We start from the raw sequence: 12,500 nt of genomic DNA on the forward strand, positions 1-12,500 counted from the left end.
ACACGGCTGTGAGTGTGAAAGGCAGACGTGTAGTATGAGCAATGCGATGATATGGGTTCTCCCTCACCAGGCAAAGTCTGCTGCGGTGCACTTGCAGATTGTTGTTCCCTGGTCCTCCGCTGCCTCGTATTTCGGCTCGTGGTCGAGGCCGTTGAAGCAGCTGGCGGGCAGGGCAAACAAGGAGAAAAGGAAGGGGAAGTTTGGCAAAGGGGGTATGAGAGGATCAGTGATAAGGCACAGTCGTGGTGATGGTGGAAGGTGTTGTTGGTGTTGTGGCGGCGGTTTGAGGAAATGGGAGACACGGGAGACGCAGAGGTATGGGTTGCTGTCATTGGCAATCACGCATGAACCACGACCACAGCTGGCAAAGCGAACATGTTTGTATGCACACGTACATCCTGCAAGCGATGCGGCGAAGGAACTTGTGCTGTTGCCCAAGCAGGCAGCGCTGGTCACTGCCGCTGCTGACGGGAACACCCGGTGAGAAGATCTCGTAGTCTGCGTTGGCGGTGCCAAGATACGCCGTGCTGCCTGTGGTGGGTGGGAACACGTGTCACACACACACACACACATACACACACACAAACACACATACACACACACAAACACACACACACACACGTGTCACACACACACATGTGTTGTGGTGTTGTGCGTGAGGAAGCGTGTGAAAAGGTGGTGTTTTTGCGCTTTGAATGCAACACAAAGCCGCACAGCTGCCTGATCCCACACCACACTCGCGCCAAACCATCAACATCATCGCCAACAGATGCGTACGCAGCAGGTGCGTACATGGGCGGCCGAGGAGCGGCTCAAAGTCGACGGCAGCACCCCGCCACTCAATGTCGTAGTAGTACGCATACACGACGAGCGTGCCCCCGCCCGTCTCAGCCGTCATCTGCAAGATTGCTGTGGGTAACAGGTAGTGGTGGTGCGATGGTGATGTGAGAGGTTGGGGTCTGGTGGGACAGGAAGGGAAGACTCATGCATGCGTGTGCGTGTGCGTGTGCGTGTGTGTGTGTGGTGGATGCTGGAGGGTGACGCCAAAAAGGACATACTGTCTTCGCGGGCAATCTTCTTCGTCTCCCAGTCCGTGGTGCCGCGATCAACAGAGTACCTGACCAAGCCATCGCACATGCGTGAGATCACCAAGTGACGTGGCATTGGCAAGAAAGCCACGCCCTACACACAAGTACGTATGTGTGCGTGTGCTAGAATGTGCGTACAGGATCGAGTCTGTGGTCTGGAAGTAAGGAACGGCAACAAGCACGCCGCCGTGGTCGAGGATCTGGTACTCGTGGGGCGTTTCCGCAGCCTGATAACCCGTGCATGCAAGCAAACCAGGATCGAAACGGATGAGGTGAGATGACAACGCAGAACGCTGTGAGCGCATGCACGTGTGAGCACATGTGTGTGTATGTGTGTGTGAGACAGTCTGCAATTTCATGTGCGTGCGGATGTTTGTATGCGTCTGCGGGGGGGGGGGGTGTACAGACTCACGAGGGACCAGGTGAGGCCACCATCGGACGAAAGGTAGAGGTTCGCTTCTGAAGATGCAAAAGTCATGCTCTCCCCGGCAAACCTGGAGGCACGCAAGGGAGGCAAGGCGGGGGGGGGGGGGTTACGCATATGCATGTCGTGTTGTGAGCGGCAAGAAGGACCGAACGTAGGCCGAGAGAGATGTATGAGTGGCAAGCTCGCAAAACATAACTGCACACACACACACACACACACACACACACACACACACACACACACACACACACACACACACACACACACACACACACATTCATTCGTCTCCTTGTACCCGTTAGCGAGAATGATGCCTGAGGCGGTTGGTGTCGACATGGGGAGTGGGAGATCCATGATGGCACGAGCGGCATCGAGCGCAATGTGCAGCTGGCACGCGGCCTCATCATCGTCCTCGCACCTGCACAGGCGACAGCCGTTGAGGTGGTGAGCGAGAGCACCATGGCTGTGTCTGGGTGCAGAGTCCATTCTACCCTACGCCCTTCCCCTCAGAGCACACACACAAACACACACACACACATACACACACACACACACACACACACACACAATCTCTCTCTCTCTCTCTCACCCTGCACCACCTCACCCCCCCCTCCTAAATCTGCCTTGCATGACGAACCGAGCGCCGTGTGGCGGCGGGATGTGGGACCACGACGCGCCCTTGTTGAATGTGATGACCGTCTCCATCCGGTCGTTCTTCAGCCACGTCGCAAGATACGTGCCGGGCTGGCTCGCTACCTTGTGCACGTCAGCAACCTGCACACGGTGTGGGGCGGCGGTGGATGGGTTTGGGTGAGAAGTGGGAAGCAAGCGTTGCATCGTCGTGGTATAGTGGTGCGAACAGGAGCTGAGGCTGAACTTGGTGTGATGAGTGAGGAAGTGAATGTGAAACAGTGTGGCACATCACATGTGCGCGTGCTCTTGGCAACAGACCTCGGTGCCTGTGCTGGAGAAGTAAGGGAGGTAGGCTACATCTTGCAGGGAGAGAGTAAAGTCAATACCACTCGCGTCCTGGCATCAACACACGAGCAACAGAATGAGGTTGTGGTGATTGATTGTGGTGACTGTTTGCTGTGATTGCTGTTGGAAGTTAGGGCAGGAAGGGCTGTTAAAGCCTCCCCCCCCCTCCGGGGGAGAAATGACCGTCGCGCAACGTGCAACCGCATCATCCATCAAGCACTTTGGGCAACATCCACAACGATCGGATCGTACGGAGACAAAGAGGTTGCTCGTTTGCATAATCTCTTGCTCCTGGATGTTGTCTTCGATCAGCGAAGCGATAATGTCAACCCCGTTCTTGTCTGTCATGGAAACGCAAGGCACGCGCACACAGTGTGAGCAGGAAGTGGGGCAGCAGGGGGCACAGCTGAGCTGTTAACCATTCCTGGTGCGTATGCGTGCACCCGCAACGGTCAATCGCATCCACTGCACTCAAAAGGCAAGTGGCCTCGACGACGACGACGACGATGACAACAACTAGCAGATACAGCAAACACACACACACAGAACACAACACACACAACACACACACACACACACAACACACGCACACTCGCCATTCCAGTAATCAGGCAAGTCGTCCATACCGAATGTGTCTTCGAGCGTGGCGCCTGTCGACTTCTGCACCATGAACGCGGGGATGTCCAACTCAAGACCCTCCTCTCCCGCCATCCGGAAGTCGAGTGTGTCTGCATCGTTCACAATCACAATCCCGATCGCGCCAGCTGCTTGCGCATTCAGCGTCTGCACACGGATGTGTGTCGGTTTATGAGTGTGCGGGGTGGTGCGTGAGTGAGTGAGTGAGTGAGTGAGTGAGTGAGTGAGTGAGTGAGTGAGTGAGTGAGTGAGTGAGTGAGTGAGTGAGTGAGTGAGTGAGTGAGTGAGTGAGTGAGTGAGTGTGCAGGCTGGTGGGTGAGTAGATGAGTGAAGCAACCTCAAGGAGTGCATGCACATGTGCCCCAGACCGCCCTTTCATCCCAGCACCACGCGATGGGCAAGCACGTCGCACCTTCTCTGTGAATTTGCACTCGCCGCGCTGCACAACAGCAATGCGGCCCTTGGCTTCAGGACTCACGCCTCCACGGTCAGAGCACCCTGATGATGATGATGATGATGATGATGATGATGATGATGATGATGATGATGAAGAAGAAGAAGATGATGATGAAGAAGAAGAAGAAGAAGATGATGATGATGATGGTCAGGGAATGGCGAAGCGCCGTTTTAAGCAAGACATTGCACGCTGCAAACCCGCAAGAAGCATGCTGTACCAAGTGGGTTCTGCTTCTCAATGAAGAGGGTGCCTGACAGCACGTTGCCGGTGAGTGCTGGGGTGAACAGCCCCTTTGTTGCGCTGAAATTCCCCGCAATCTCTGGCGGCGAGTCAACTCGGAACACAAACGTGTCGCCTGATAACGCGCGGAGTGTGTGTGTGTGTGTGTGTGTGTGTGTGTGTGTGTGTGTGTGTGTGTGTGTGTGTGTGTGTGTGTGAGCAAAAGCGATGCAAAGCCATCGGCAATGAGCAGAACCGCACGTTCCACTGCTCCAACAGGAGGAACCACCACAGCGCAGCGCAGCACATCACACCTTCAGTGCGGGTGAGGGTGTGCTGGACGAGCGCAAAGACAACGCCCTCCGTCGCATCGACAATCTTGAAGTGGTTGTGCCGCGCATCAAAGGGGAACACAGCGGCCGTGAATGTGTCGCCGTTGTCCTTGGACACAAACAGCCGGCGCTCGTCAAACCCATCGCTCGACGGGACCTCCGTGGCGAACAGGAACTCGGCAGCCTGGCAGCATTGGGTGGCAATGGGAGATGAAGGGGGGGGTGTGGAAAGGAGGAGGGGTTGGTCAGTGCAGGGAAGGAATGACAAGGCAAAGCACGGCGTGGTCTGGTGGGAAGACCGCGACTGCTGTCTTGATCGCAATTTACGCACACAGATGGAACAGACACCGGTACAGCCACGCACAGGCGGAGATACGCACGAATACACACAGACACAGACACACAGACACACAGACACACACAGACACAGACACACACAGACGCATAGGCAGACACTCACACACCTGTTCAAAGTCGTAGCAGTTCTTCCTGAGCATGGATGTCTTTGCATCCCGCGTGCCCGGACGGTGCATGCGGACGAGGTCGAGTGGAACCACCTCGCCCGGCTCGGCACGATACACCGTCATCAGCACATCATCGTCGTTCTGGTGCACACACACACATGGGGTTGGCATGGCAGGGAATTGGATGGGAAGGGGAGGGAACACGGGTGTTGAAGGGACAGCAAATGTGACACGGACATGAGTGAGCAGAAGAAGAAACGAAAGAGGAGAGAATGGCGGAAAACGGCAGCAACAAGAAGAACAAGAAGAGTGAGAAGAGAAGAAAAACGAGAAGAACAAGAGCAACAACACGCACAAGAGCAAGACCAACAACAGCAAGAAGAAGAAGAACAACAACAACAACAGCAGCAGCAGCATGCATGCATTCATTCCTCATCAATCAACAACAGCTCACCCCCGCTGCATTTTCCTGTGCCCAGTCGGCATAGAAGACGTGCTCGCTGATGCGCAGCAGCTGCGCCTGCTCGCTGCCGTATTCAGACAGGTGGTACAGGTCGTCCACCTCGTAGTCCGAGTGGTCCTGTGTAGGCATGCGCAGGCGTGAGCGGCATGCGACGGAAGGAAACGCAGTCAAAGGGCAGGCAGGCCGCCGGATAGACAGGCAGACAGAATTCAGGAAGACACAAAACGAGAGACACAAACGCGGGCACGCACACGTGCACATAGACACGGACACACACGCAAAACGACACGCAGGGCACACATATGTGCGCGCGCGCGCACACACACACACACACACACAAACACACACACACACACACACACACACACACACCGCTCCTGCTCGCCTCTCTCCTCAACTGACGTCATCTGGGACGAATCCGAGCATCTCGTGTGCGTTTGTCGGGTTTGGCAAGATGCGGTGCATGTGCATGTCAAGCGGTTTAAACGTGAACGTGCGCCCGTTATCCGTGGACAGGTAGAAGCCAGCGGACTTGCGGTAGTCGTCTTTGGAGAAGTACTGCGACTCGCTCGGCGACGGCAACGCATACACCTGATGCAGCATCGAACGCATGCACGTGTGGATTTATCAGTGGGTTGGATGTGTCAGTGGATGACACGTGAGTGTGCGCACATAACAGCAGCCAGGCGAAGAAGAGCATGAACCCGCCAGTGAAGCATGGACGTGTGTGTGTGTGTGCGTGTGTGTGTGTGCGTGTGTGTGCGTGTGTGTGGGATGTGCGTGCGATGTGTGTGTGCGTGTGTGGGATGTGCGTGCGATGTGTGTGTGTGTGTGTGTGTGTGTGTGTGTGTGTGTGTGTGTGTGTGTGTGTGTGTGTGTGTGTGTGTGTGCGTGGTGTGTGCGTGTACAGATGCACGTGCGCGGGGTGTGTGCGACCAACCCAGATTGCGTCAAGGGTCTCGACGCGGTGGAGCTCGACGACGGGCCACTTGATGCCCGGGCAGAGGGTGTAGTTGCGGCCATAGTCGCTGCTACAGTACACGTTCGGCTCCTGCCGCTGCAACTCACGCGTCACCAGCGCCACAATCTCCTAAACACGCATGCAGAAACAGTGAACAAGCAGCGGGACGCATGTTAGCAGTGAGAATTCAAGCTGGAAAGCAAGTTGGCAAGCAAGTTAGCAAGCAAGCTAGGCAAAACAACACACACCCAGATACCCTGCATCGCAACTGCGGTCGAAGACTTACGCCGCGGGGTTGGCCGACCCACAGGAAGGAAATCTCGGTTGCGTCGCTGGGGAAGCTGTGCGTTGCCACGCTGATCTTGCTGGCATCCAACGCCACGTCGTCGGACTTTGACCCGCACCGGTCATCGCTGGCAGCGGCACGGCGCTGACGGCGTTGTGGTTGCTCGTTTTGCGCAGAGCGCTGCTGTGCACCCGTGGGCACGCTGGCAGTGCGGCGCGCATCGATAGCGGTGTCGCCCGTGAGCAGATTGCGTTTGTGGGAGAACAGGCTGGCGTGGACATCGTCAGATGTGACTCCTTGTGGCTTGTCCGCAAGGGAGGTCACCTGGTCGTACACTGGCTCGTGACGGCTGCAAGCGGCCAACATACGCAAGTGCATGGTGTGCATGTGAGTGTGTATATGTGTATGTGTGCGGGTATGTGTGCATGTGAGTGTATTTCATAAGGACTCGTGCATGGCCATGAAGTCGTATGACACACAACAACATCCCACACTGGCGGGGATTCGCATCACGCATGTAGAGGAGTGGTTGACGACGACAACGTTGCTGCTCACCGTTTCAAGGAAGCAAGGCGTTGATGTGAGGAAGTTGTGGGTGCAGTTGCAGCTGCGAATCCACACGACACAGCCAAAAGCACTGCTGCCAGGACAACTGCAGCAACGCTGCGCGGACTGTTGCTCATTTTTTTTATTCACTGCCTGGTCGTCCTGCACAAGCGAAAAAGGGAAGAGAGCAGGTCCACGTATGTGTTCGTTCGCGCATGCATCGAAACACAAGAGTTGAGTGGAATTCCAAGGTCGTTCCGTCATCCGCTCATTCATTCATGCATCCAAGCAAGCCAAGCAAGCCAAGGCACAGCACACAACCAACGCATCGTCGCGCTCTCCATCAGCAGCACACCACAACTTCAACTTGCCACTCACCAACTTTCCAGCGTCAGCAGTTGCTGTCGTTTTTGTGGAGGACAGGGCAACGTCAAATTTGCCTTTCTGCCAACGTCAAAGTTGCCATTCCACAACTGCCACCACTGCCAAAGCAAACAAACAACAACAGAGGATGCGAGGTGGGTTGGTGCCTGCGTCCACATGCGTGCTCGTGTGCGTGGATGGGAACAAGAGGGCGGCGTGGAGATTGGGAAGGAAGGAGGAGGCGAGAGGGAGATAAGGAGACCATGTGTGTGTGTGAGGGAGAGCTGGATACATAAGGTTGTCAGCAACACGGAAAAGGAGAGCAGTGTGCGTGTGTGTGGATGCGTGTGTGTGCGTGTGTGGTCTTGTCCAAGATCTGTCATGGTGAGGCAGCAGCACTTGGACCACTCTCAGTGAACAATCACCTTTCAGTCTCGCCCACCAATCTCACGAGTTGCACTGCTTGTTTGGTCTCGGCCCTCGCTTTCAACGCTTTTGCTAGTGGTGTCTCGGCTGTGGGCGTTGTGTCGGCGCACGCGCCCCACAGACATTGTGATTGGCGTTGCGGTGCTCCTCTTCCTGGCTCACGTGGCGTCCGTGAAGCGAGAACCGTACGTTGCCTGCTTCCGTGTCCCCCACTGTGCTTTGAGGACGAGTGCACCTGGACGTGACTGAGCTTGGTCGCGTGTCCAGCCTGGTCGCGTGTCCAGTTGGCTCGTCTTTGCAGGTTTCTCGTTTGTGCAGGTTGGGATCATTCATGATGACTGTTGGTGCGTGCTTTTGTGGCTACAGGGCGACGGAGGCGCCGCCATGGAAGCCTCCGCCACCGAGAAGGGTGCTGCCGCTGGGCAACGATCCTCACGATCAGCAAGTGCAGCAGCAACTGCAGGAGCAGATGGAGGAGGTGAGCTTTTTCATGCAAGCTGCATGTGGGATGTGATCTGTGGCTGTGCTTGCACTTCACGCTGAGTGGTGCGCTCTGTGTCCTGCGGTGAGCTGGCGACTGATTAAGAACACTCTATTCTCCTGTGCTGCTATGACCAGAGTGAACGGTTACTGGATCAGGCTAGGGAGCACAAATCTTCCACGGTTGATAGGGAGCTTTACCTCTCCACTCTGGTGCGTGAACGGGTGTGTGTGTGTGAATATGTGGGTGCGTGAATATGTGTGTGTATGTGTGGTTGTGTGTGTACATGCCGCTCGAGGTCCCATCCGTGCAACTCAGTTCAAGTGGACTTGCACCTGCGCGTGCGCTCACGCCGGTGTGTGCTGTGCCCATGTCGTCATGTCCATGCAGAAGCAATCCGAGGAGGAAGTCAAGCAGGAGCAAGATGAAGGGTGGAAGCGCAACAACTTCAACCAATACATTAGCGATCGCATTTCCTTGGTGCGGCACCCCGCACTGCGGATGTGAATGTGTGTGTGTGTGTGTGTGTGTGTGTGTGTGTGTGTGTGTGTGTGTGTGTGTGTGTGTGTGTGTGTGTGTGTGATGGAATGCAACATCGACCTCATTTTCAGGCAACACAATGTATTCCATGTTCTCTTGGCCCTCACACACACACACTCGCCACTTTTTGTCTCTCCTTCATCCGCTGCATGATCACGCACGTGTATGTGTGTGGTGTAGCATCGGCCGATCAAGGACACGCGTCACGCCATGTGCAAGGACCGCACATATCCACTGGACAAACTGCCCGACACGACGGTGATCATTCCGTTCCATAACGAAGCGCGCACCACACTTCTCCGCACCGTCTGGTCCATTCTCGACCGCTCCCCGCCAAGCCTCATCAACGAGGTCGCTCGCATGCTGGTGGTAGTGGTGGTGGTAGTGGTGGCGATGTTGTTTGCGCGCGCGCGCGTGTGTGTGCGAATCTATGCACGTGCGGTAATGTGTTTGCGTGTGTGCGCACCACATCGGCTCCTCATCACTGCTGCACAACACGTGTCTTCCCAACCCCTGTATCCCTGTTGACAGATTCTGCTGATTGACGACGCGAGTACGATGGAGCACCTCAAAGCGCCGCTGGACGAGGAGGTACGCGCATCTCACGCGCAGGAGGGGATAAATGGGAGGAGGGGCGTGGCGCTGGTAGCGTGCAGCACACACACATACACGCACACACAATCGCACACACACACACACATAGACAATCGCATGCACACAATCACGCACACACAATCATTCTCACACTGTACTGCACTCCTACACGATAGCTGGCGACGATCCCGAAGACGCGCGTGCTGCGGTTGAGCGAGCGGTCGGGCCTCATCCGTGCAAAGGTGTTTGGCGCCGAGCAAGCAAAGGGAAAGGTGGTCACCTTTCTCGACAGGTGCGCAGTACTGCTGACTGGTGGTGTGCTGGTGTGGCGTTGCTGTTTGCTTTTGCTCTTGTGGTGCTTGTGCACCAGCAACATCTCCACCGCCATGCATCACTCCATCACCACCACGGACTGATACGTGTGTGTGCGTGCATGTGTGCATGCGTGCGTGTGAAACACTGCAGCCACTGCGAGTGCAATGTTGGCTGGCTGGAGCCGCTGTTGGAGCGCATCTACCTCGACCGCACCACCGTTGTCACGCCAGTCATTGACAACATCGACAAGGTCTGTGCACTTGTGTGAATGCATGTGTGTGTGTGTGTGTGTGTACACGTGTGTGTGTGCACGTGTGTGTGTGCATGCATGCGCGTGCCTCTGTGTGTGTGTATGTGTGTGTGCATGCATGCGCACGTGTTTGTGTGTTTTCGTGTACCCAGGACCAACACGTTCTGGCCATCTTGCCATTGCGCCACCCCGGCCACTAGAAAACGTTTGCGTACACTGGGAGCCCGACTGTCATTACTCGCGGCATCTTCACCTGGTCCCTCACATTCTCCTGGCTCGAGTGAGTTGCACACGCCATGGTGCACCCGCTAGTATTGACACGTACTGATATTGATACGTACTTATATTGCGACGCACTCGTCTTGATATGCGTCTGGTTTTTACCACCTGCTGTGTGTCTGCGTCCCATTCTCATCATTGCCGCCACGTGTCTCCTTTCATGTGTGTGTGTGTGTTAACAGCCTGCCGTGGTTTGAGCAGAAGAAGCGCAAGGACCCAATCGCTCCAGTGCGTTTTCCCCTCATGATGTGCTGCTGTGTTCATGTGCTGCTGTGTTGGTGCTGCTGTGTTGGTGCTGCTGTGTTCGTGTGTTGCGCTTGGGCCAGGTCACATCATCACCCCTCCTTATTCACACACACACACACACACACACACACACACACCATGCACATCTGCGTCTTCAGCTGCCGTCACCAACGATGGCTGGTGGGCTGTTCTCGATGGACCGCGAGTACTTCTTTGAGATTGGATCCTACGATATGGGCATGGACGTGTGGGGCGGTGAAAACCTCGAAATCTCCTTCAGGATCTGGCAGTGCGGCGTGAGTTTACTGGGTTCTGTTTGCCTTGTGCCATGGCATGTCGTGTTGTGTGTGTGTGTGTGTGTGTTGGTGTGTGGGTGCGTGTGGGTGGGTGTGTGTGTGTGTGTGTGTGTGTGTGTGTGTGTGTGTGTGTGTGTGTGTGTGTGTGTGTGTGTGTGTGTGTGTGTGTGTGTGTGTGTGTGTGTGTGTGTGTGTGTGTGGGTGGGTGCGCGGGTGCGTGGGTGGGTGCGTGGGAAGGGGTTGGTGTTGCTGTTTGCGTCCTGCACATGTGCGCAGAGGTACACACACACACTCGCTTTCCGACATACTCGTATTCACACCTGCTCTCACAACTACCTGTGTCTGTATGCCTGCTGTGTTCTGTGTTCTGTCTCCTGCCGTGTGGCTGCAGGGGACGCTCGAGTTCATCCCGTGCTCGCGCGTGGGCCACGTCTATCGCGATTTCCACCCGTACAAGTTCCCCTCGGGCGCTGTGCAGACGATCAACAAGAACCTGAACCGGGTGGCTGAGGTGTGGATGGACGAGTACAAGGAGCTGTACTACGGCGTGCGCCCCCACCACCGCGCCATCGGCACAGGCGACATCTCAGACCGCCTGGAGCTGAGGAAGAAACTCAACTGCAAGCCGTTCAAATGGTGCGTCTGGGAACGCACGCGCGTGTGTCTGTGTGTGTCTGTGCGTGTGTGTGTGTGTGTGTCTGTGTGGGTACGTTTGCGCACCATGCAATCAGATGATAGCATTCGCCCTCTTTGACATTTGTCACATGCATTGTGTCCTTGTGTCGCACTCCTCCTCACCCGGTCACTCCGCCACTGTGTTGATGCAGGTACCTCGACAACGTGTTTCCCGACATGATGGTACCGCTGCCCGAGAATTTGTTGGGCAAAGGCGCCGTCAAGAACGCCGCCACCAACATGTGTCTTGACTCCCTCTCCTCAAGGGAGGTCGACATGAAGGCTGGTACGCCACCCGTGTCCTTGCTGCAAGTGTGTGTGTGTGTGAGAGAGAGAGTGTGTGTGTGTGCGTGAGTGTGTGTGTATGTGTGAGAGAGAGAGTGTGTGTGTGTGTGCGTGTCTTGGTGCCACTGGGATGCAGCCTTCGTTAATGTGCATACACTCAACTGCCCTCACCCAACACACCACTCGCCACCAACGACATACCTTGCTGCAGGTCTCTATCCGTGTGCGAATGGGAAGAGCGAGAATCAGATGTTCTACTTCACCACGAAATACGGGGAAATCAGGCGTGAGGGAACGTTTGGTGCCAGGTGCGTTTGTGTCGCGTGTTCATGTGTTCATGCGTTCGTGTGTGTGTGTGTGTGCCCTCACCACAACACAACTCCTAATCGAATGTTGCGCCATCTTGGAAGTTGTTACACCTGCTTCGATGCTCCTGCTTCCCCAGTCTCATGCCGCCACCATCACTGCATGGCTTGCAGATGTCTTGACTTCGCTGGCGGTAAGCCAGGCAGCACGCTCAGCATGTACGGCTGCCACCTCATGAAAGGTCAGTCTGTGTGTCTGTGTGTCTGTGTGTGTGTGTGTCTGTGTGTGTGTGTGTACGAGTTTGCACATGTGCATGTACGTTTGGGTGAGAGAGTGGCGTTCCCTAACACATGCGTGTTGGGGTTTCGTTGTTGGCAACAGGCAACCAGGAGTGGAAGCGATCTGGGAAGCAGATTGTGCATGCTGCATCAAAGCTTTGTTTGGAGGCCGCTGTTAACGGAAACGACGTGAGTGGCTCCCGCATGTGCTCTGCGACACACACACACACACACACACATACACACACACACACACACGTTGTTTTTGATGCTCACTGATCATCCCTGCGCCCGTGTGTTTGGCAGCGG

The 12,500-nt window shown here is 55.6% G+C and overlaps 2 protein-coding genes across 2 annotated transcripts in view; one reads left to right on the forward strand and one right to left on the reverse strand.

Moving 5' to 3' along the window:
• The window catches only part of PTSG_02537 (uncharacterized protein), an 8,814-nt gene extending 1,493 nt beyond the window's left edge, over positions 1–7,321 (reverse strand). Inside the window, exons 1-21 of the mRNA XM_004996970.1 lie at positions 7,236–7,321; positions 6,867–7,019; positions 6,312–6,660; positions 6,005–6,154; positions 5,467–5,655; positions 5,056–5,181; positions 4,602–4,742; positions 4,120–4,321; positions 3,804–3,941; positions 3,542–3,627; positions 3,120–3,276; positions 2,746–2,834; positions 2,467–2,544; positions 2,153–2,289; positions 1,811–1,933; positions 1,501–1,582; positions 1,227–1,315; positions 1,059–1,117; positions 793–909; positions 396–531; positions 68–160 (exon numbers count right to left, since the gene is read on the reverse strand). Of these exons, the coding sequence (XP_004997027.1) occupies positions 68–160; positions 396–531; positions 793–909; positions 1,059–1,117; positions 1,227–1,315; positions 1,501–1,582; positions 1,811–1,933; positions 2,153–2,289; positions 2,467–2,544; positions 2,746–2,834; positions 3,120–3,276; positions 3,542–3,627; positions 3,804–3,941; positions 4,120–4,321; positions 4,602–4,742; positions 5,056–5,181; positions 5,467–5,655; positions 6,005–6,154; positions 6,312–6,660; positions 6,867–6,994 (2,669 nt within the window). The 5' untranslated portion in view covers positions 6,995–7,019; positions 7,236–7,321. The remainder of the gene's footprint in view (positions 1–67; positions 161–395; positions 532–792; positions 910–1,058; positions 1,118–1,226; positions 1,316–1,500; positions 1,583–1,810; positions 1,934–2,152; positions 2,290–2,466; positions 2,545–2,745; positions 2,835–3,119; positions 3,277–3,541; positions 3,628–3,803; positions 3,942–4,119; positions 4,322–4,601; positions 4,743–5,055; positions 5,182–5,466; positions 5,656–6,004; positions 6,155–6,311; positions 6,661–6,866; positions 7,020–7,235) is intronic.
• A 3-nt stretch (positions 7,322–7,324) lies between these two features.
• The window catches only part of PTSG_02538 (uncharacterized protein), a 5,454-nt gene continuing 278 nt past the window's right edge, over positions 7,325–12,500 (forward strand). Inside the window, exons 1-18 of the mRNA XM_004996971.1 lie at positions 7,325–7,375; positions 7,723–7,831; positions 8,013–8,124; positions 8,265–8,339; positions 8,518–8,607; positions 8,848–9,018; positions 9,199–9,258; positions 9,438–9,553; positions 9,727–9,826; positions 10,027–10,106; positions 10,288–10,333; positions 10,510–10,647; positions 11,039–11,283; positions 11,475–11,608; positions 11,819–11,915; positions 12,087–12,154; positions 12,295–12,380; positions 12,498–12,500. The exon at positions 12,498–12,500 is cut by the window's right edge and continues 278 nt beyond it. Of these exons, the coding sequence (XP_004997028.1) occupies positions 7,369–7,375; positions 7,723–7,831; positions 8,013–8,124; positions 8,265–8,339; positions 8,518–8,607; positions 8,848–9,018; positions 9,199–9,258; positions 9,438–9,553; positions 9,727–9,826; positions 10,027–10,106; positions 10,288–10,333; positions 10,510–10,647; positions 11,039–11,283; positions 11,475–11,608; positions 11,819–11,915; positions 12,087–12,154; positions 12,295–12,380; positions 12,498–12,500 (1,737 nt within the window). The 5' untranslated portion in view covers positions 7,325–7,368. The remainder of the gene's footprint in view (positions 7,376–7,722; positions 7,832–8,012; positions 8,125–8,264; positions 8,340–8,517; positions 8,608–8,847; positions 9,019–9,198; positions 9,259–9,437; positions 9,554–9,726; positions 9,827–10,026; positions 10,107–10,287; positions 10,334–10,509; positions 10,648–11,038; positions 11,284–11,474; positions 11,609–11,818; positions 11,916–12,086; positions 12,155–12,294; positions 12,381–12,497) is intronic.

Source organism: Salpingoeca rosetta, assembly GCF_000188695.1.
Source record: "Salpingoeca rosetta unplaced genomic scaffold supercont1.5, whole genome shotgun sequence".
Lineage (NCBI taxonomy): Eukaryota > Choanoflagellata > Craspedida > Salpingoecidae > Salpingoeca > Salpingoeca rosetta.